Here is a 24570-nt window from a genome sequence, read left to right as displayed (position 1 = left end):
TACATCTGGGCTTCCAGATACACATACATTCTATAATAATAATAATAATAATAATAATAATAATAATAATAATAATAATAATAATAATAATGATGATGATGATGATGATGATGATGATGATGATGATGATGGTGGTGGTGGTGGTGGTGGTGGTGGTGGTGGTGGTGGTGGTGGAGGAAGGGACATTGGAGGTCATCTAGTGCAGGGCTTTTCAACCTTTTCACCCATTGTACCACTTTTAGGATATGGCAACATCCGAGCACCACCAGTCACCTAGCAAGGTGTCAAAAACTTGATGACCCCCCAAAAAAAGGAAAAAAGTGAAATACAGGTAGTCCTCGACTTACAACAGTTCGTTTAGTGACTGTTCGAAGTTACAATGGCACTGAAAAAGTGCCCCCCAAGCCACAGCCGAGCAACACACCTGCCTGCCCGCCCGGTGGCGTTCTTCTTCCTGTCTGAGGTTTTCATTGTTGTGAGCATTTCTGTTGAGGATTGGCAGCGGGGGTGGAGTGGAGTGGTTGTTTGGTTTTTATTCCCCCTGTCTGCTGGGTGGTTGCAGCAGGTTTTGGTCACTTCATATGACCCTGGGACACTGTGACCGTCATAAATATGAATCAGTTGCCAAGCATCTGAATGTAAATGACAAGACCCTGGAGATGCTGCAACATTCCATCTGATCGGTGCTTCTTCTGGGCTCAGCAGAAGCGCCAGGATCAGTACCGAGCTACAGCTGGAGCCTAGCGCTGATCCTGGCGCTTCCACTGAGCCCTGACAGCCCTGCAGCTCCAGCTGTCTCTCGCTCAGGCTTGCGCGGTGCTGCCACCGGTTCAGCTCATTCCCCTCCCCCACTACTTTTCTAGGATGGTTGCGTACCACCTGCCAGGTGCCAATGTACCACAGGTGGTACCCGTACCACTGGTCGAAAAGCCCTGATCTAGTCCAATCCCCTGCTCAGGCAGGAAACCCTATACCATTTCAGACAAATGGCTGTCCAGTCTCTTCTTAAAAACTTCCAGTGTTGGAGCATTCACCGCTTCTGGAGGCAGAGTGTTCCATTGATTAATTTCTTCTTAACTCTAGGTTGCTTCTCTCTTTGGCTAGTTTCCATCCATTGCTTCTTGTCCTGCCTTCAAGTGCTCTGGAGAACAGCTTGACTCCCTCTTCTTTGTGGCAGCCTCTGAGATATTGGAACACTGCTATCACGTCCCCCATTGTCCTTCTCTTCATTAAACTAAACATACCCAATTCCTGCAACCGTTCCTTATATGTTTTAGCCTCCAGTCCCCTGATCATCTTTGTTTGAGGTAATACAAATACAACAGTCACCTAGTTCAGACCCTCATGAATATACTGTAGTGCAGACCTAGACTGGTAAGATTCAAAACTAGGTAAGATGTTACAGAAACTTCTTGCTTGAATGAAAGCACAGCTCTCAGCACAATCTAAAGCCAATTTTATTACTGAGGAGAGCTGCATGCTCAGAACAGACTTTGAAGCCTTCCACATTTTCGACTAAACAATACAATAATTTAACATTGGCAAACCATACACATCCAATAAGCATTGCTTATAAAGAAATACCTTTTTCAACATAGCACATTTTAACTCCCCAAACACAATTGAAGAATCTTACGGTTATACTTGCCTCTGTTACTTTGGACTGAAGAATTAAAGCTTCTGGATTCATGCGAGGAATATCTATATGAATCTGTAAAAGAAGCATTTAAATTCAGAAACCTTCGAAACATACTAGCAGATTCAAGTCAGACGTGATATTGCAGGTTTCGCCTTTCAAAAAATATTTTACCTTTAGCTTTCTAAGAGCCTTATCTTTTAGAAAGCTTTATAATGTACACTTAGTTAGTTCAGTATTATGAGTGGTAGCTTATATATTATTTTGTGTTTAAAAATTCCCTGCAGGCCAAATGCTTCTGCAGGTACAAAGTGACAAATGACATCCTTGATATTTTCTTTAATCAGTTAATAGAATAAAAACCATCAGTTACACAAACACCCTCAAATGAAGACAAACAATAAGACACAGGAAACAATTTATGCAGATGATTTTCATAGCAACCTTTGGCTAAGAAGATTTTAAAAAAAATGTTTCACAAAAGTATACTAGCTTTCCAGAAGCTTCAAAAAGAAATGACAGACATCCAAATGATCTATTCATCCAAATTAAGAGGGGGAAATTATATTTATTTTTTTTTAATTCACTGTATATACAACTACCATATAATCAATCACATTGGTGAATCTTATAACCTCTAAACATTGGTGGATTACAGACCCATAGCTCCAGTAAAGGTAAAGGTAAAGGTTCCCCCGCACATGCGTGCTAGTCGTTTCCAACTCTAGGGGCTGGTGCTCATCTCCGTTTCAAAGCCAAAGAGCCAGCGCTTGTCCGAGGACCTCTCCATGGTCATGTGGCAGGCATGACTAGACACCAAAGGCGCACGGAACGCTGTTACCTTCCCACCATAGTGGTCCCTATTTTTCTACTTGCATTTTTATGTGCTTTCAAACTGCTAGGTTGGCAGAAGCTGGGACGAGTAACAGGCGCTCACTCTGTTACGCGGCACTCGGGATTCAACCCAAACTACCGACCTTCTGATCGACAAGCTCAGCGTCCTAACCCACTGAGCCACTGCGTCCCTAGCTCTAGTAAACTGCTGGATAAATTCAGTGATGAAGCTGAACTTCAGCAAGTTTCTGAAGATAATGACAAATATTCCAGCTTTGATCTAACACAGAGATTTCCAAAGTACATTTTACAGGCATTCATGGATAATTTGTGACAGAAAGACCTTGTCTTCAGACTGTCCTGAAAATCATAATTTCTCTTCCTCAGCAATGAACAGAACCAAAGCCAGAGGGCGCTATGAGATTCAATTTAGTTAATAGATTTATTAATAGCAGAGAACTGGCTTGCTGAGCACATGCAGAGTTGGAAGGGACCTTGTAGGTCATCTAGTCCCTGTTCAAGCAGAGGACCCTGTACCATTTCTGACCAGTGGCTGTCCAGTCTATTCTTGAAAACCTCCAGTGATGGAAGCACCCACAATTTCTGAAGACAAAAGTTACAGCTGTCCATAAACAAAGCCGGGGTTCTGAGAACCAGGACCTATGGGAAACCATAACCTAAGGTGTTTCTTTTGATCAGATAATCCCTTTTACGTGTGCATTACAAATGACAAAAAATAACAGGGATATTATCGCTACACAACACACTTCTGAAATTGCCCTTATTAGAGTGATTTTAACACTTCCTTTACCTGTCTGTACGTATCCTGGTGAGTTTCTTCATTTCTTGAATCATAATATTGTTCAACGAAAGCAAAGTATTCTTTCCGTTTTCTTTGCAAAGTGCCTTCTCGCCTATCTGTATTTGCAGGAAGATAACCCTACAAATTGAGAGGTAAAAAATGCAGTTCTTAATCCATTAAATGAAGGGGAAAAACAGTACTATGATATCAGGCATTTTAAAATTAATTTCTATCAGCAAAATAGCCAAGTAAATTTGGAAATTTGAGCAGTATTTTACTGAACCATTTTTCCAATTACTGCAGTGGAGGCCCAGTTTATATTGTGCTACTTATATTTTTATTTTAGTATTCATTGTAAAAAATATTATTCTATTATCCAAAGGAATAAGGTCTACCAAATTTCAAACAGACTGAAACTTCATCTAATTAAATTTAAATTCAATCTAATTAAAAAGGTACACAAATAAAAAATATTACATGAACAGAAAAAGCTGATCTTTAAAACTTTAAAGTAAGCTAAGATACGCTGTCTTTGCAAATAAATCTAGCATTAATGTAAATAAGACTTTGACAACTTTCCAGACACCCTTACGCGATTTTGCATAATGGCACAGGCAACATCATTAAACAAGAAAATTATTTTTAGAATGATTGAAATCTTAGGAGACTGCAAGATGTACAATTTTTCAGAATCATTACTCTGAAAGCTCACAAATGTAGACAGTCTCTTGAAATTAACTATAAAAAGTACATCACAGGAATTATATCACCAATCCCTGAAGCATAAGAAAAGAACATGGCCTGAGTCATCTTCATCTTACAGTCTTGTAGATGTTAATATACCCATGTAAAAAGGGCAGTGCAAAATAATTGAAAACAAGTAAGATTAATTTACTTTCATTCCCAATTTATTTTCAGCACCAAAGAAGAGAACATCTCTATTTGGAACTCCATTACTTCCACAAAATTCTTAAACATCCATTTTCTGCTTATTTTCTTATGTATATAAACTAAGATTAAAGAATAAGGGACAAAATGAGACAACAATTTGTTGGAAAATGAATCTGAAATCCTAATAAGGAATGGTACATGAAATTACTGAGAGTTGCTGAATGTGAGTCAAAATTCAAATACAGGCAGTCTTCTCTTAATGCCTGCCCTGTTTTGCGGCCATTCAAAGTTACGATGGCATTGTAAAAATAACTTTATGACCAGTCCTTGCAGCATCTCTGTGGGCGTGTGGCTGACATCCATGCACGTTCACAACCGTTGCAGCATCCTGTAGTTATGTGATAACCATTTTGTGCATCACAGCCAGCTCCTGACAAGCAAAGTCAATGACAAAGCTGACAGAAAAATCACAAGCCATGGTCATGGGATGTCTTGCTTAATGACCATGGGTAATTCCCTTAACAACTGCTGCAGAAGTGAAGTGGTAAGACCATCATCGTCACATGAAGTTTTGCTTAACAGCTGCATCACTTAAAGACAATTGCCAGTCCCACTTGTTCTTAAGCGAGAACTATCAGTATAGGGATTTTCCCCCCCCAAAAAAAACTGATTCAACAGAAATGGGGGGGGGAAGAATCAGTTGAAAGAATACATACACCTATGTGGAAATCCATGTATTTAAAAAAGGAAGTATTGTTAAAAACATCTGGGCAAAGAGATATACTGAGAAACATAATACTTCTACAAGAGCATAATAATATTTTGTGTGCAGATCTAGCTGTTGCACCTTAAAAAATAAATAGTGAAATTAAAGAAAGTTCAGAGGAGGGCAATTAAAATGCTCAAGAGACTGGAGCAGCTTCCCTATAAGGAAAGGTTGTGCCATTTTGGAATTTTTAGTCTAAAAAGGAGGCAAACAATAGGGTTTGTGATTTACAAAATTATGCATAATGTAGATCAAATGGAGCGGCTTTTCTGCAACCAGAAACTGGATCCTGGAAGAATCAGGACAGACAAAAGGAAGTATTTTTTATACATTACATAATTAAACTTTGGAATTTGCCACCACAAAAAGAGGCGCTGGTTACTGGGTTGGCTGGTTTCAAAAAAATTTGGACCAATCTACAGAAATCATGAGGATGAATAGCTTATTAGCCTCAATGCCAATGTGACTGCCTCTGAAGACCATCTGCTGGAGGATGAGTGAATTGCCCTGTGCAGTTGGTTGGCCAACAGACAATGTTGGAGAAGACAAGTCAGGGACCTGATCCAGTAAAGCACGGTTTAAGTTCTTAATGCAACTAACTCGAAGATGTGGATTATGCTTTCTGGAAACATAAAATGATTGTGTTATGCCACAGAAGTAATGGGCAATTTCAGATAATCTTGGCAGTTATTACAAATGAAATAACTAATACATTTTTGTCTTGCTTGCTAACAGATTCATTTTGCAAAATGAACCCGGATCTGCCCAATGCTAATCCCGTGCCTAACAACTACACCACACATATTAGAATTTATGGCAGTGAGGGACAATAAAACCAGGCATACAATACTTAAATACTGTATAAATCTTAAGTTTTAGGAAAGATGACTTCAAGCCCATGAGGAAAAAGTCAGATGCAATCTGTTAAGATCTACACTAAGACAGGGGTGGGAATCTACTGTCTGGTTATTCAGTTCACTCCTTTTACCTACTGAACTGTCCAGGGAAAGTTAAGCTCAATTACCATTATAGCCAAATCAGAAAAGCTGTTATTTAATCTCTATTTAAATAACAGGATGTAAAAACTATTATCTGATCCTTTATACCTTCCCTGGAAGTCAGATTAACTAGCTGGAGGAGTGACATCTGCACAGCTTCTATTTTCCAGCACCAGCTAAGCATTTTTGTTAAAAGTGTGCACATGCATTCATAGAGATCCAATATTTCCCAGGTATTTTTATACTACATTAGCTTACATTATGACTTTAGATGAAATCTGACATTTAATATCCTGTTGCATGGATTTATGTAAGATTAAATATTAAATTCTAGACTTCACTTCGTGTCAACAGTTTGCATTTATGTATAGGATAGTATTATTAACATTAAAAACAATTTAATTTGTAAGAGTAAATTTAACTCTCCATGGGATAGAAATGTTTTCCTTAGCGCAGATGTGTCTTCTCTCACTCAATTTTCAAGATTAACACAGGCATTGTATCTCTGAATCAATAGGTTCAATATCCTATATCAAGCTCACTTTTATTTTTACAACCACAAATACATACATTAGCCAGAAGCATGAATCACTGTACAGTTTCTTCTTCTGGCTCCAAAAAATACAGCAGCCTTGTTTATTGTCACAAACAAGGAATACACCTATACACCAGGAGACATTCAAATTGTATTATCCAATGGGATTTTCCCAGATTCCTTTAAGGATGGCCTTCTTTGTCCCTGATCTCTGGATTCCTCTTTGTGATCACAATACTGAACTGTATGTCTGTTTTCTTTTTTAATCCAAAGTTCTTGTCAGATCTGCTCTCTCACAATAATTTCTATTTGTCTTCCAATGGCCTTCTTGATCCATATCAATTAGCATTTTGTGACATTCAATAGAAGTAGCACTTTCTCAAGTTCTAAATGTTATTTTGGTGACCAAGTCCCAAGTTCTCACACTAGGCTGACTCTTTAGGACCTGACTGTCGCATTTCATATTTATGACCATAGACACTACTTCCAAGTTATTGTCCCTGGGCATCAATAATGGACCTCTTTACTGATTCAACCCTTGTCTACCTTCTGATTTGTTTGCAAAGTGACTTACACCTTCAGGAGATTTCCCTTATGACAGGTGTCAATGCTGGATCCTCCCTTTATCCTTTATACCCTTCCCTGGAATATGCCAATTCATAGGTAATAGCTTCAGTACCACTGTTTCACTGACAATATTCTATCAGCCTTTTGTGATTCTTGATGAAGATACATGGCCAAACATGTTGCATTACTGTTTTGACTTGGGATGTCCTTTGCTCAAGAAGCTGAATATAGATAAGACAAAGACCTGATTGTCCTTCCCATTCCCTCACGTACTTCTCTCCTCCACCCCATTTGTCTCTGCAATTTCCAGATTGCCCCAGGTTCCTCTGCCTCTTAGGGTATTGACAATTAATGATTAACTGACTTCGTTCCTGTTTATTGATTTTTGTTATCCTTTTGAGGTAGGTAAAGTCAGGGAAGAGTCAAAAGGATTCTATGAATGGTCTTTAGTGTTGTAGGCCAGAAGAACAGAATTTTGAAAGCATGTCAGAATTTCTCCATGCCAAACAAAATCAAGGTGGGGGTATTTTGAGGTTTTTTTCCCCTCAGGCAGGCTAATCCCCTTTTGCTTATTCCCTCCTCATTTCTGAGGCCAGGTCTATTTTCCTTTACAATCTTACAACAGCAACAAGAGTTGAACATTTTCATTTGATGGGTATTTACAGGATTTGAGGATGGAGTTTCATCCTTAGGTTACCGCACTGGGGTCCTAAAAGGTCTTCCTGAATTCCTTGCCACCCCCTGATCTTAGCCTAGAGTGGTATCATTTGGATTGTAGTGGCTCCTTCAAGTTATTTCATGCTTGTTATACCAGAAGGTGCCTCACTATTCCCTATGCAAACAGCTTAGAATAGGGGTCCAAGCCCGCAGACCGGTACCAGTCCATGGCCTGTTAGGAACCTGAATTGGGCAACTGAATGAAGCTTCATCTGCACATACATGGGAGCTAGACAACGTGCAAAACCACAAACACACACACAAACAAATTTCCACAGAACCAGTCCCTGGTGCCCAACAGGTTAGGGGCCTCTGGCTTAGAACACTTTTCTGGTACTTGTGACTCAAGGAACAAACCTTCATATCATGTTACTTCTTCCCCCCCCCACCCAATTACACTCATCCCTAAGTAAGTTCTAAAGCCAGGGTCTCCAGGCTTCCAGATTTCCGTGACCTGGCCCTATAACTCTAGAATCGGCTCTCTCCTTCATCTCTATGAAAATCTGATGGCCTTTAAAATGTGTTTGGAACTCTTTTCATTTAACTAGTACATTGGTGCACGAATTGGTTAATTTACTGTATTCTCAGTAAGACCAACAGATTTCAAATCAGTATTACTTTTATATTAATTACAGATATCTGCAATATCACAGGTAGCACCTTAAAATGTATCTTCTGTTTTGGTTAAAATATTGATTTTATGAGAACGTAGAATAATAGAGTTGGAAGGGACCTTGGAGGTTCTCTAGTGGTCCAACCCCCTGCTGGAGCAGGAGACCTGCTCGATTCCCCTAAGATGTATTCCTTCTGTGAAAAAGTATATACATACTCCTATTCTTGCTCTGATGACATTGGCAGTTTGGCCGATGAAAGCTAAGTGTTTTGCATATTAAAGTGTTTATTTTTCTATCCTGGTGCTCGATTCTTTTCTTTCTAACATACACATATGCACATACACATACAATTAATTTCAGTCTTCTTTTTGGGAGGGAAAAATCTAGATGTATAATCTGAAATTTTAAAAATCTAACATAAAAAATTGCTTAGCAAGACAGAACCATGTGCTCTTGAGCAGAGACATATATTCATAGAGGGAAGGAAACAATATTAGCTAAACACCAACATCAAGAAACAGGAAGATTTTGTAATTAAACACCCAGATGAACAGACAGATAAAAAAACTATACTTTTGTTTAATATCATAGAATATTTATGGAAGGGGGGAATTATCACTTATCATTATTTACTACTCTATTCTTTAATGGCAATCGAGCCCTGAAACTGAAAAAGAACAGTGTTATTTTGGTCATACTCTTTTGTAATGCTAATTAACAGTGGTGATTCAAGCAAAATTATACATGACAGACAAACACCATCATCATAAAATCCTGAAGTACTTACTGACAGGAGCTTCCACGTAATTGGTCGTACAAGTTTTGGAATTCCTGACCAACTCAGCTTCCGCAATTCTTCTACTCGCCCAGCCAAAAGAAAAAGAGCAAACTTAATTAAGAAAGTTGCATGAAAATACATTGGAGTTAAAGATTTAGATTTAGATTTAGATTTTATTAGATTTATATACCGCCCTTTCCCGAAGGACTCAGGGCAGTTTACAGGGCATTTTAAAAACATATCAATATAAAATACAAAGTTAAAAGAGAATTAAAAGATTAAATTATCCCTGAAAATAAAACCTCAGTTAAAATTCTCAGCCTGGGTCAGAGAGCTCAAAGAGCCAAGTCTTCAGGTCCCGGCGGAATGAGTGTAGGTCAGGGGAAGTCCTGAGCTCCACGGGCAGCTGGTTCCAGAGGGTAGGCGCACCCACAGAAAAGGCCCTCTCCCTGGGTGTTATCCGCTGGCAATCTTTTACCGGCGGCACCCTGAGAAGACCCTCCCTCTGCGAGCGCACTGGACGAAGGGAGCTTGATGCTGGCAGCAGGTGTTCCCACAAATATCCCGGACCCAAGCCATTTAGGGCTTTATAGGTCATCACCAGCACTTTGAATCTCACCCGGAGGGCAACCGGAAGCCAATGCAGCTCACGGAGTAGAGGTGTTACATGGGAGTATCGGGAAACCCCCATCACAACTCGCGCAGCCGCATTCTGCACCAGTTGTAGTCTCCGAATGGTTCTCAAGGGCAGCCCCATGTAGAGAGCATTGCAATAGTCTAAACGGGAGGTCACGAGCGCATGAGTGACTGTGTGTAGGGCATCTCGGTCTAGGTAGGGTCGCAACTGGCAGACCAGGCGAACCTGGGCAAAAACTCCCCTGGTCACGGTTCGTATATGATCTTCAAAATTGAGCCGTGAGTCCAGGAGGACGCCTAAGTTGCGAGCCTTATCAACGGGGGGTAACACCTCACCCCCCATCATTAAAGGTGGAATAGTTTGGTTAGTCCGAGATGCCGGTACGCAAAGCCACTCAGTCTTGGAAGGATTGAGACGAAGCCTGTTTCTCCCCATCCAGACCTGGACTGCCTCCAGGCATCGGGACATCACGGCGAGGGCATCGCTAGGTTGGTTCGAGGTGGAGAAAAAAAGTTGGGTATCATCAGCGTACTGATGATACCCCACCCCGAAACCACGAATGACCTCGCCTAGCAGCTTCATATAGATGTTGAACAGGAGGGGCGAGAGAACCGACCCCTGAGGGACTCCACAAGCGAGAGGCCTTGGGGTGGATCTCTGCCCTCCCGTCAACACCGACTGCAAACGGCCCAGGAGATAGGAGAACCACCGTAAAAAGTAATTTCCTTATAAAATTATAGGTTATCTCTGATTCTTACACAAGTTCCTATGCCTACCTTTTAAAAGGTTGTTGAAATGTAAATCAAAGAATTTCTGTGATTGGATTCTTTGTTGCATAAGAATTGATTTCAGTGCCTGCACTTAACAATTCAAGACAATAACAATAACAAGATACAATTCAAAAATATTAGGTTTCAAATATAATTATCTTTTAACAGTGAAAAACTTACATTATGGAATAAATCCTGGTTTACAGCTAGCATCTAAACCTGTCTGGGGGCAAATTTGCTTTCTCACAGGATTACTAGACTGGATCAAGGTGGTTCTGAAAAAGATGTCAAACTTCTTGGCAGTTTATTCAGCTTTAATAGTTATTTAGTCTATGTTATTCAAATATTAACTTTGCTTCTGAACTTATATAATGATTAGAGTTTTAAGAGAAATTTGGTTTAAACATCTTTTTAAAATTAAGTTGATATTATTTATTTACCTCACTTCTAGAACAAAGTGCTTAAATGTCCCAACATGAAATTACTTTATTTTGATCATACAAAGAGGCAAATAAAAATGCCTTTTGTAAACTGGATATTGCAAATAACATTTAAAACATTATGATTCTGGAGAGATCACTGTGGGCAAAGGGTAGTTCCCCTTGTTTATTTTCTTCAATATTTGCAATCTTTTAAGACACCATGAATTTAAGATTTCTCGGGAGCTTTTTGAAAGAATTATCATACAAAACTGGGAGAAGGAATTTATATCTGAATTGCGGCAATAGTTTGTGGACTTGTGGATTTTTGTCAATATTTGAATTTGGAAATTTTTTTCCTCAAAAAGACAAGGAAGAAAACTTTTCAAATAATATGGTCAAATCAAGTGAACTTGTTTTGTTTATGAAGGTCATTTTTCTTTTATCTCTCTTTTTTATTATGACTAATACATTTGGAATAAGGTAAGGTAAAGGTTCCCCCGCACATGCGTGCTAGTCGTTTCCGACTCTAGGGGCCGGTGCTCATCTCCGTTTCCAAGCCGAAGAGCCAGCGCTTGTCCGAGGACGTCTCCGTGGTCATGTGGCCAGCATGACTAGACACCAAAGGTGCACGGAATGCTGTTACCTTCCCACCGTAGTGGTCCCTATTTTTCTACTTGCATTTTTACGTGCTTTCGAACTGCTAGGTTGGCAGAGGCTGGGATGAGTAACAGGCGCTCACTCTGCTACGCGGCACTCGGGATTCGACCCGCCAAACTGCCGACCTTTGGATCGACAAGCTCAGCGTCCTAACCCACTGAGCCACCGCGTCCCTACATTTGGAATACACTACAGTAATACATTTATATTTAAATATAGTGGCTGAATAAAACCCAACTTGGGGTGCTAATTAAGGGCTGGCCTACAAGCCAGAAGATTGTGAGCTCTAGACCTGCCTTAGAATATAAAAGTATAAAAACACCACTATAACATGTTTGCAACTTAGCCATTTGGAACTTCAGTATATGTCCATCGTTTCAAGCAATGACTAAAAATGGGAACAAGGGAGATTTCTGTCTTTTCTTTGTGGGCAAATTGATAATAGGAGATACGGTCTGTTAGATAATCATTAGATTTATATTATACATGTTTCATTCTGTTTAAATTGTATTTACATTTTTTTTGTTTTTAATTTTAATTAAAAGAAACCCCATAAAAGTATTTTTTTAAAAAGGTTGGACCCAGCTCAGACAGTTGTTTCCACTACATTTTAGCACCAGAGTACATGTTGTCTTTGAAGGAACTGACTGTCATCCTTGTCCATATTCCACGGGGATGTCTGCAACTAAATATGTCTTATTATATTTCAAAGTATTAAGACAAAGTATTTCTGACTCATTTAAGGAGACTTAGGATGAAAACAACATTGATGGAAACAAATCTCAGTGATGGACTCAGAGAATATGCAGATTCAAAAAGTGTTAAGCTGTATCTCTTTTCCTAGCTGCTCACAGATAATCCTTGTTTAGCAATCACAACTGGAACCAGTAACTCAGTTGTTAAGTGGAGCAGTCACTAAGTGAAACCGTGACTGTGTTTTATGATTTTAAATTAGTTTTTCTTTGCTTTACAAACCTGAAAAGGTCATAAATGTGAGGGTTGTTTGCAAAGTTACTTTTTCATTGTTGTCATAACTGCGGTCGCTAAACGAGGCAGTCTCTAAAGAGGGACTACCTGTAGTTCAAATACCCAGGCACATGAGAAACATGTTCCAATTCTTTTAACCAAAAGCCTCAACATCACATTGTTTTCTTTTTGAAACAGAGAGGTATTGGGAGTAGAGCGGGGAGAAAGAAGCAAAGATATGACAGGCACAGAATTAGATGTTTTCTTTGGCTGCTGCTCTTTTCCTGTTTAGGACTGTCACATTTAATAAGTACCCAGGAATTTTAACCAGTGTCAAAGGACTAGAAAAGAAACTGCTACAAAAGCAATTGAACTCTATTGACAAGATTCTAGAAACAAGACACTACTCTGACATTCAATCTGTAAGAAACCAAACAACACAGTTCACTAGATTCAAGAACGGAATAAAACAAAGGAATGGACAAGAGCACAAGTGACTGCAGACACTGTTGCTACAAAGTGTGAACGTACTGGAAGGTGAGCTTAAAAGACTTCAAAGACTGTCTGAATTTCCCCTTTTCGAAACATTAAGAGGGTTTCGCTAAGGAAAGGGCCTTTTAACAGAACTGAAGAGCTGAACAAATTAGGAGTATGAGAGGGAGGTCTTTTAGGTAATAATGCCCTAAGCTGCTTAGAATGTAAATGACTAGTCAATATCAATTCCTTAAATCTGAGTTTTTCAAATTTGACAACTGTAAGATAGGTGGACATCTATTCCCACAATTCACCAGCCAACATGCCTGTTTCAGGATAAATGAAAACCTGTGGAGAACCTCAGCCTCTGGATCCAGTTTCCCATTTACCAATAGCCCAATCCCCACAAGTGGTTTGTATGGGACATATCAAAACAACAGCCTAGGACAGCGATGGCAAACCTTTTAGAGACTGAGTGCCCAAACTGCAACCCAAAACCCACTTATGTATCGTCGGGTGCCGGGTGGGCGTGGCCAATTGGGTGGGCAGGGCACATTGGGTGGGCGTGGCACACTGGATGGGACTAAAAAGTTCAATCAATCAATTCCAACTTTGCAAGATCTTTTTTTTTTCCCCGTGAGGAGTTGAAATTGATTGATTAAACCTTTTTTTTTTTTGCACACGGCGGCAGAGGTCTAAAGCAAAAAGGTTTTACAAAACCCAGCTGAAAGCCTAGGACTGGGGTGACAGTACGCATGCCCAGAGAGAGGGCTCTGCGTGCCACCACAGGCCTAGGAATTGGATAAAAAAAAGGTAAAGGTAAAGGTTCCCCCGCACATGCGTGCTAGTCGTTTCCGACTCTAGGGGCCGATGCTCATCTCCGTTTCAAAGCCGAAGAGCCAGCACTTGTCCAAGGACGTCTCCATGGTCATGTGGCCAGCATGACTAGACACCAAAGGCGCATGGAACACTGTTACCTTCCCACCGTAGTGGTCCCTATTTTTCTACTTGCATTTTTACGTGCTTTCGAACTGCTAGGTTAGCAGAAGCTGGGACGAGTAATAGGTGCTCTCTGTTACGCGGCACTCGGGATTCGACCCGCCAAACTGCCGACCTTCTGATCAACAAGCTCACCGTCCTAACCCACTGAGCCACCGCGTCCCTTTTTAGGAATGGGATAGCAGCCTCCAACTCTACCAAGGTCCTGAGAAGAAATAGAATGTGTATAAAAAGGTGTTCCCAATGTCCAATCCCACAGGTGTCTCATAAGGATACTATGGTTGATTGTTTTGAAATCCACTAACAGATTCAGAAAATATAAATGTGCTGAACTCCTTTTTTTTTTTGGAACCCATCCAATTTTTTGTGTGGGTCATCCAAGAAAACGATCAAAATGTTTTCAGTACTTCAACTTGCCTCAAAGCCTGATTTAAAATATGTCCAGAAATAATATCATTCAAGTCACCATCTTTGTCTTATCAAATTAAATTTATGAGGTCTAGCCATACAGGTCAAGAGAGAAATTCTACAATAGAGAATTCATCCTTTAGGGCACGGGGAAGCGGTTCCTATCAACGTGTTTCATCTTAATAGCATCATAATTTGCTTTTTAAAAGTCTGCTTGTTTCCTAATCACAATTGTTGGTAGGGTCTCTCCTACGGAGGCTTATGCACAGATGCTCCCTATGTAAAGGAGAGACAATGAGAATGTGTGTGTGCTACTGGTATATGAACAGCGGCTTCAAGGAACATTCAGAATTAGTATGCCATTGAATGCAAGCTGCTAAACAGAAACAAGAGATAAATATTGGATATATATTGCAAGAAGAACAGCATTAGATGTTTTGGCTCATCCAATGCAGTAGTTACTTTTGTAAGATTCTTTGTAGGTAGGCAGGAAAGAAGAAAGAGGATTTTTATTTATTTTCCCTTTGAGTTCTTTGCATTGGTACATATTCCTTTCTATGCAAGGCTTAAAAGGCAAATATCTCTTTCTTAAGCAACTATAAGACGCTATAGATTGATTTAAAATAGGCTTAAATGCTATTCTTTTATTGGAAAACAGACTTTACTCTATTTTCATAGTATATGGCCTTTAACTTTAGTAAGAATAGTTCCCATGTTCCATTCTAGATCATGCAACAAGCACAAACCTGATCCAAATAAGACTCATTCGATCATATAACTGTTTGCAGGTTTATTTAACTAATCTGACTTGAGGCAAAGCGGTTTTCAATAGAAGAGGATATACATAGCTCAGGGTTGAATGTGGAGGCTTTGGTGCTCTCTGAGCTTGGTTGTTTGTTTGTCATTGATAATGTTATCTAGTCGGGTAATAAAATGTCTGCAAACAAGCAACCAAGCTCAGAGAACACTTAGGTATTCCAGAAAACATATTTAAGTTTTCACATGAAAAGTTCAAGACAGCTACTAAAAAGACGGATAGTATGAAATATATTATACCATTAAAGGCAGTGACTAAAACTACTTTTCCAGAAAGAAAAAAAAGCACCAGATCAAAAGACAGACAAACACTAAAATACCTAATCCCTTACTTAAAAGTTGGAATCATAATTAACCAATTAATGTGGAGAAACAAAATAATTTTTCACCCCAATAAGTAATGATTTTTTTAAAGAAATCATACCACAACAAGAACATAATCTCAGGCTTTCCTGAAGCAATGAACTATTTACCACTCTTCTGATGCAAGGATTTTTTTTCTCTTCCTAGGAAGGAAATATTTCAATATCAAGAGCTCCATTCGAACAACTTAAGCATATTGCTAAATTCTAAAAAATATCCAAGACAGGATATAAAATGTATGCATATCTGTAACCTCTTGTAATTAGCATTCACATTCAATTAAAACAGACATAATTTACCTATCTGTAATATTTCTCCAGCCTGAGCTGGATACATTCATTATGTGCTGTTTCAATTCAGCAACTTTTAGTTAACACAATACAATTACAATGAAATAAATACCAATGAACTATACTTTTACCATGGAGATTTGTTCCTCTGCTATTATAAAAAATTAAACTCAGCTTCAAATAGGAGTCATTGCTAGCCTGGAGGTCTGCTGGAAACCAAACAACTAAATACACACAATATTTTGCTCTAAACAGAAAAGCATTCTTCTATTATTTCCCTTTAAGCGTAATATTTCTGGCTGTATAAGTTTCAGGGAACCCACAATTTTTGCTCATGCATTATTTATCTTTTGACACAAAACAGTTACTTCACTGACTGTAAATTGTAACGTGATTTGAATGAACAATTAAATGACAGACATGATAAACTAGATTTATAAGTTTCAAATTCTTATTAAAAAAAATCTTAATTTAACTCCAAAGAACTAGAATATTCTTCTAAAACAATGCAGATTCATGGAACAGCAGCTCCCCCAACAGTATCTGAGAAGTTAAACAGCATAGAGATTGATCTAATAAATAGCTTCATATTGCTATGGGTAACCAGATTAACTGCTTTTTTAAAAAAACAATTCTGTTATACATATTTTAAAAAATCCATGTCAATACTATACTTATTTTTTTCTATGTGGACTGAGAAATTAAGAAGTATCAGACAAATGGAGCATGCCCAAAACATTATATTCTTGAAAAGCAATCTTCAACCAAACAAAGCAAACTTAAATGAAGCACAAAATGTTCTAGTAAAACAGATGAAATAGAGATGTGAAAGAAACAAAAACGGCATCACACAGATTAGTCATTGAATGAAAACAGATTGTTTAGAAGGCCATTAAGAGAATGTGAAATATGAGTGGCTACCAGGAGAAATGAGAATTGTTGAAATATAGGTACACTGCTGATCTGCAGTTTTAGTGCTTCATGGAATCTCTTTCCCATTCATGAAATTGGGGGTCGTATTTATAAATATTTACTGCTTTTTTCAAAGTTAACTTGTTCAGAGAGTTTTAAGCAACAATTCAATATTTGCTCCTAAATTTCTCTTCCACTGAGGGTGATGAGGAGCATCCCAACCTTAGCCACAAAACTGAAGCTAGACCAGAGAGCTTCAGAGAGCAGAAAAAGGACATTTGAGATTAGCTATTATGAAAGTGGACAGGCAACCAATTAAATCATTCCAAGTTTCATGGCCATTTGTCACCAAGAAAGGCATACATAATATTTTCTCTAAACTTCTGAAATAAGAAACAATACTGTAAGTATTCTTAGCATTATCCTACAAAGACAAAGCATAGCAGTAGGAGCTATGATTATGCATTCTTATCTAAGCTCTGACCAATAGGACCTATTTTCACTTAGAAAGATATTGTAAGGAAGGACTCAACATTACTTTAGCTTGATCTCAACTGATGGACCAAGCTCCCCTTGTTATGTAATTCTCATAAAACCTAGTATCATCACAGTTCTAAAATAACTACTGTTACACAGACTAAATGATAAAAACTAAATCTGCAACCCAGCCACGTCCGGAAATAGATCATTATTAGTTTCCAGGTATCAGCATATTTCAACATTTTCAACATTTTCAGACCTCAAGATTCACTTTTATGTGTAATAATTTGATCTTAATGAGAGATATGAAATCACACTGCTGGTATGCTTTAAACTTGCCATCTGAGTGCATGGCCTGTTGAAACATATGAAAGCTTCTCTACTAATAAGAAATAAGATACAGAACAATTTCACATATGGAAAGATATCTTGCTGCCTTGCTTGCTTCTTGTGCCTCTTGCTTCCTCATGCACACATACACATACATGTTCTTTCTTCTCTTACACATGTATGGTTCTCTCATTCATTCTTCTCAGTCATCCCACAGGAGACATGGCCTTTCAAATATCCCATATCACTAGCACTTTCTTATGAGGCTAGATGGACTTTGGTATTGCTGTTTTTCAAAAAGGCTAATTTCTTCTCTTCAGTAAAGCACTGCAAACTGAGTTAAGTCTAGATTATTTTCTCTATATATTATGCTATTAATATAAAAATATCTAAAAAACCAGATGTAACTTATCATACTACCATGTTTCATAGAGTACACAGAGGTAGGATATTTTCCACTGCCACTAAAGTTTACAGATGTAAATTAAGGCTCCAATATAATGTACAGAAATATCAAACCCAAACATACTTCTGAGTCTCATCTAGCATTCTACCATAATATTGAATTCAGCTTTCTTTTACATTTTTTTCCAAATTCAATAGCTATCTAAATAAGTTCTTGTTCCTAGATTATATTACTTTTTTCCACAATATTTATATGCTGTCCTAACCCTCATCTCTGAATTTTCTAAGGCTCCAATATAATGTACAGAAATATCAAACCCAGACATACTTCTGAGTATCATCTAACATTCTACCATAATATTGAATTCGGCTTTCTTTTACATTTTTTTCCAAATTCAATAGCTATCTAAATAAGTTCTTGATCCTAGATTATATTACTTTTTTCCACAATATTTATATGCTGTCCTAACCCTCCACATCTCTGAATTTTCTTTAACATCTGGATTTGTTAATTAATGTGACATGTATACTAAAAAGAGTTAAAGAGTGAGCTCAGAAAGACTAAGTAGCAGAACATAGCAGCTGCAAAAGTTGAAATATATGCAAAATGTTTTGATGTTGTGTGTTTAACTTGAGAATAAAGTAAACATCAATGCCTGGTTGTTATCAACGGACAAACTGTCTAGTCTGGAGAGGGATCAAAGGTGAAAGGACATAAAATGGCTTCTTACAAAAGAAAAATGACACAGAATGAGATATTTTATTTAATTCAAATAGTTTCAAAAAGTACTTTCATCAGAATTTTATAATAAGAATAGCAAAAGTAAAATGTTAGGCCACTACAATTGAACAATTAGCAAAGGCAGCAATCCAAAAATATAATGGAATGTTAATCTGCCACATAACACTTCTGTTCTATTGTGCTCTATAAAAAACATGATGCAAGTATTTTCAAATTCTTTATGAAAAAGTGCAGTATCCCAAGCAAGTCCATAACATACCGTATAGGCTGATATATCAACTTTCTTGTACTATCAAGAAAGTTTACCGGTTTATGTGATAATTATGACAGTTCCTCCCCTCCACATTTATATAGAAAACACGTAAAAGGTTTCCTAAAACTGACATGTCCACAAAGCTGAAATTTGTTCCTGTTCCCGTTTACTAAAAAACAATATGTACATTTTTTGCATGTGGATATGTGAAAAAGATGTTGGCATTTATTATGAAACATATAGATAAGATCGTAAAACTTTCATTCTTCCATGGTGAATGGAAAAAAAAAACCTCCTGCAAGGAACACTTTTTTGCTGCCTCCTCTTCTTCTTCTTCGTCATTATCACCATCACCAACATGCCATTAAACTATAGTTAATCAGGAATATTTATTTATTTATTTATTTATTTATTTATTTATTTATTTATTTATTTATTTATTTAATTTGTATACTGCCCTTCTCCCGAAGGACTCAGGGCGGTGAACAGGGCAATACATAAAAACAAGATACAAAAATTAAAAATTATTAAAAAGTAATTAAACAGTGCCCGTAATAAATTAATACAGATTAACAGTTAAAATCCATTTATAAAATCCAACCCCATCCCATCAGGCCAGGCCAGCTTGTTCAAAGAGATGGGTTTTAGGATCGCGCCGGAAGGAGCGGAGATCGGGCGCCATCCGGAGCTCGACCGGAAGATGGTTCCAAAGATCCGGTGCACCCACAGAGAACACCCTCCCCCTGGGGGCCACCAGTCGGCATTCTTTGACCGGTGGCACCCTGAGGAGGCCCTCTCTGTGGGAGCGTACTGGGCGGAGGGAAGTTGACGCCGGCCGCAGGTGCTCCCCAAGGTATTCCGGACCCATGCCATGTAGGGCTTTGTAGGTCATTACTAACACCTTGAACCTCACCCGGAAGACAACTGGAAGCCAATGCAGCTCGCGGAGCAAAGGTGTGACATGGGAGTGTCGGAAAACTCCCAACACAACTCTCGCGGCTGCATTCTGTACCAGTTGGAGCCTCCGAGTGGTCTTCAAGGGTAGCCCCATGTAGAGAGCGTTGCAGTAATCAAGACGAGAGGTCACAAGCGCATGAGTGACCGTACGTAAGGCATCCCGGTCTAGATAGGGCCGCAACTGGCGCACCAGGCGAACCTGGGTGAAGGTTCGCCTCAGAGCAGTCCAATAGCTGGTGAAATTCTAGACCAGGGCTATGATGGAGACCCAGTAAACTCTTTATCTAATAAATGTCTAAAGTATAATTTACATGCTCATAGAATCAATGCTTGTGAAATCTACTACTACATCAGATCCTATGGTAATTAAAGAAAATCTCCAGAGAAAAATAGACCAAGGTACATATAAATGTAGACCCATTTTCCATCCATGTCTCTGAACGTGGATAAAAAAATTAAACATCTCCCTATGCAGAGATTAAAAAAGAGGGACGCTCTTTTTAAGTAAAATTATGCAAGTAGATACCTGCAAAATTCTGGCTTTCTCATTTTTTGTGTCAGTTTAAATAACAGTCACATTTTATGGCACAAAGAAGAAATTGCATTCCATTTGGCTTCCAAACTATTGCTTAAAGGTCTGGGAAGAGTATAATCTACCTAGAGATGAGATCTCTGGGGATCCAGTTAAAATCTTTCACCTATCCCTGTAATATTGATTGTTTTTATTCTTTCCCAAGCCATTTTAGAGGAAATTTCACCCAGATATCCTTAAAACAGCAATGTTACACTAATATTGACATGATCTAAGAACAAAAGCTCAACAGTAGACTTACAGTTAAAATCCTTGGAAGAGATACTGAAATAGACCACCTACCTTTTCATTAAACCAAAAGAAATAAAAAGAGTAGAACACAGTAAGAGAGTTCCAATATGTATTTTAGAAAAGAGCAAATTCCATATTTAAGGAGGAACACCTACTCTTTTCTCACAACTATCAGAGACCTTAATCTAATGTGCTATTTAATGGTTATGAATACTTACCTAGGTTCGTATTGGGGCCAGCAAGAAGCTGTTTGAATTTATCTAATCGTAATGCTTCTCTTTCAGGTAATACATGAATACCAGAGGAATTATCTGCAACCCCACCAGTAGGTGCATATGTAGAGGCTTGCGGAAGAGATTGAGATCTTGGCACAGAAGTATTTGCATTAGAGTTATCTAGAAAATATAACAGGGGGAAAAGGGCATAAGGTTGACTAAACCTGAAATGGGGGAAAGAACAGATGTTTTTAAAATATGTATACAGTATTATTATGTATTTTCAATAAACCTTTGGCTACAAATAACAGTATTTATCCCTTTACCTCCAAACCAGGAATAAGAATAGATCCGTGGTGGCGAACCTATGGCACGCATGCCACAGGTGGCACGCAGAGCCCTCTCTGTTGGCACACGCGCCCTCGCCCGAGTCTTAAGCCTTCAGCTGGGTTTTATTTTTTATTTTATTTTATTTTAATTCCATTTATATCCCGCCCTTCTCCGAAGACTCAGGGCGGCTTACAAGCTTAGCAATAGCCTTCATTCTATGTATATGCCTGCTTATTAGGGCTTTCACACACACCCCAAGCGGCATTATTACAAAGTCAGCTTAATTGCCCCCAACAATCTGGGTCCTCATTTTACCTACCTCGGAAGGATGGGAGGCTGAGTCAACCTTGAGCCTGGTGGGACTCGAACCTGCACTGATTGCAGGCAGCTGGTGTTACTTAAGGAGGCGTTAGCCCACTGCTCCACCAAGGCTCTAAAACCTTTTCGCTTTTCGCCTGCACCATGTGCAAAAAAAAAAAAGGTTCAATCAATCAATTTCAACTTCTCGCAGGAAAAAAAAAGATCTCGCAAAGTTGGAATTGATTGAACTTTTTAGTCCCACCCAGTCTGCTGTTACCACTGCAGCCACACCCACCCAATGGGCCACGCCCACCCAAAGGGCCACGCCCACCTTACATAAGTGGGCTTTGGATTGCAGTTTGGGCACTCGGTCTCTAAAAGGTTCGCCATCACTGGAATAGATCTATCCTGCCATCAACCTTATGTTTGTCAAGAAGCAGATGGGAAAACTAAGGAGTACCATATTGAAATTTCCTTTTGTAAGAAAGGAAGTATTTTACTTGTAAAAAGAAAGTACAGTACTGCTATTTTATATAATTGCTAGAAACCCATTGTTTCACAATTTTCTCATACTGAAAATAGGAAAAGTAGATTTTTCCCACTTTTCCTACCAGAGAAATGTTCCTGGAGAACTAAGAGGGATTAATTCCACGTGTGTCGGGATAATAAATTCAATATTCACAGTATCGGAATTGAGCTATTAGCCATTTTCCAACTTCATTCTTGGAAAACCAGCATGACCTTTCAATCAGGTGCTCAGGAACAACTGTTGGGATTCAGCCAGGGAAGCAAAGGGTAGCAATTGAGTTTGTTAAGTGTAATATACCTGCAGAACTTGAGGCATTTGTTTCACTGACAGATTTAATCAGTCTGTTGTCACCACATGCAGCAGAAGGCAATTCAGAATTTTTCTGTGGCTGTTCCCTTTCTGTCTGTTCCTCCTGCAATTTGTGCTGCTCTTGTAATTTGCTGTGATTCTGAATTACTCTGTTAGCCGTTTCCATGACTACATCACTGTTGAGGCTTTCTGTAGCCATTGCTAAAAGTTCATCATCATCTTCGCCTACATCCCAGGCATCACTTGTGTTGCTTTCAAATTCCTGAAATGTGCTGACTTTCTTTGTTTTTACTGGGGTCGTAGGAGGCTTGGTTCCTTGTTTTAAACTGTTTAAAAAAACAAAACAAAAAGCAGCTGTTACTAACCCTTGCAATACTATAAAATTTAAATTAATGAAAAATTCAGTCTGACAAAAGTGGTATATTTCTGATGAAAAAGCAAGCAGATTCAGATGTCATTTTGAGAATAACAGAATAACAAGAGTTGGAAGGGACCTAGGAGGTCTTCTAATCCAACCCTTTTCCACAAGCAGGAGACCCTATACCAGGGGTAGGCAACCTCGGCTCGTTTATGACTCATGGACTGAGTCAGCATAGCTGACTCAGGAATTCTGGGAGTTGAAGTCCATGAGTCATAAAAGAGCTGAGGTTGCCGACCCCTGCCCTATACCATTCTGGATAAAATAGCTGTCCAGAATTTCCATGTTATTTCATTTACTCAGCTGTAACTATTAAAATAAAACAAGCCAAAACAGAAAAAGGAGAGACAAATCTCAATTAACAATTATAAGTAATAATTCTGTATAGATGTTAACCCTGCAGCATAACATCTTCCTCAAGGACACATATATTTTGCTTATATTCACTGTGAATAACCATTGTGCAAACTAAACTTCTCTGTCATGCCACTTGAAAATATCACAAAGAGCGTCAATCTGTTATATTACAGCCTTAGATTGTTCCAGTATAATGCTGGACTTCACAGACATGAGATGTAGATTAAAAATCACACTATGAAAAAGTTAAATCAGAAGACTGACTTTGTTTTTTTTAAAAAACATTTTACATATTATAATTTACATGCATAAAATACTATATAGTGTATATGCTCAGAGTTACTACAATCTATATACTACTAAAATTCACGTTGTCGTGAACTTTTAAACAAGTGAAACAATGTATCATAGGGCAACAATTTTTGAATCAAGTTATCTCAAATGGGTTAACCTTTCCTGATTCATGAGGCATTTCTTGTGCACTTACAGACACCTTCCGCAACCCACTCTTGTCCCGCACACTTTTCCCAACTCATGCAGCATTTCTTGGGCACCCACACAAATATTTCCAACCCATGCCACCCACCCCACGTATTGTCCCTGACCTGCACAGGACTTCTTGCACAATCCCAAGCATCCCAGGTATCCATCCCAACCCAGGCCATCCTCCCTGCACTATTCCCAACCAGCGGAGGACTCTCACATACCTGTGACACCCATACATTCTTTTTGAGCTGAAGTGCCCCCTCCACATGACTCACACAGCACCTCTTATACTCCCCATGAACCTTACACACTCTTGACTCATGCTATCCCATTGTGCACCCTATCTGGCCGGTGTAGTATCTCTCATAGATCAGAAGGATGCCTGGGATACATGTCACCCACATCCTGACGCTTATGACACCTATAACTCACTGCACTAGCACCTCTGCACCCACTCACTTACCTGTAAGAACCAGGGTGGCACAGTGGTTAGAATGCACTATGGCAGTCTAATTCACCATCTCAAAGTTGACTCAGTCTTCCATCCTTCTGAGGTCAATAAAATGAGGACCCAGTTAGTTGGGCGCAACCTGCTGACTCTATAAACCACTTAAGGTAAAGGTAAAGGTTCCCCCGCACATACGTGCTAGTCGTTTCCGACTCTAGGGGCCGCTGCTCATCTCCGTTTCAAAGCCAAAGAGCAAGCGCTTGTCCGAGGATGTCTCCGTGGTCATGTGGCCGGCATGACTAGACGCCAAAGGTGCACGGAACGCTGTTACCTTCC

General features: G+C 38.9%; 1 protein-coding gene across 2 annotated transcripts in view; it reads right to left on the bottom strand.

The window, feature by feature from the left end:
- Positions 1 to 24570, bottom strand: part of TBC1D22A (TBC1 domain family member 22A) — a 123323-nt gene that overhangs the window by 86245 nt on the left and 12508 nt on the right. For both annotated transcript variants that reach the window (XM_083365105.1, XM_083365104.1), the window contains 5 exons: positions 22514 to 22851; positions 21061 to 21237; positions 9148 to 9218; positions 3282 to 3410; positions 1649 to 1711 (listed from right to left, as the gene is read on the bottom strand). In XM_083365105.1, coding sequence (XP_083221231.1) covers positions 1649 to 1711; positions 3282 to 3410; positions 9148 to 9218; positions 21061 to 21237; positions 22514 to 22851 — 778 coding nt within the window. The remainder of the gene's footprint in view (positions 1 to 1648; positions 1712 to 3281; positions 3411 to 9147; positions 9219 to 21060; positions 21238 to 22513; positions 22852 to 24570) is intronic.

The sequence above is a fragment of the Vipera ursinii genome, assembly GCF_947247035.1.
Source record: "Vipera ursinii genome assembly, chromosome: 6".
In the NCBI taxonomy this organism is placed as follows: domain Eukaryota; kingdom Metazoa; phylum Chordata; class Lepidosauria; order Squamata; family Viperidae; genus Vipera; species Vipera ursinii.
Note: the sequence above shows the minus strand (reverse complement) of the source record. Positions and strands in the feature narration are given on the sequence as shown.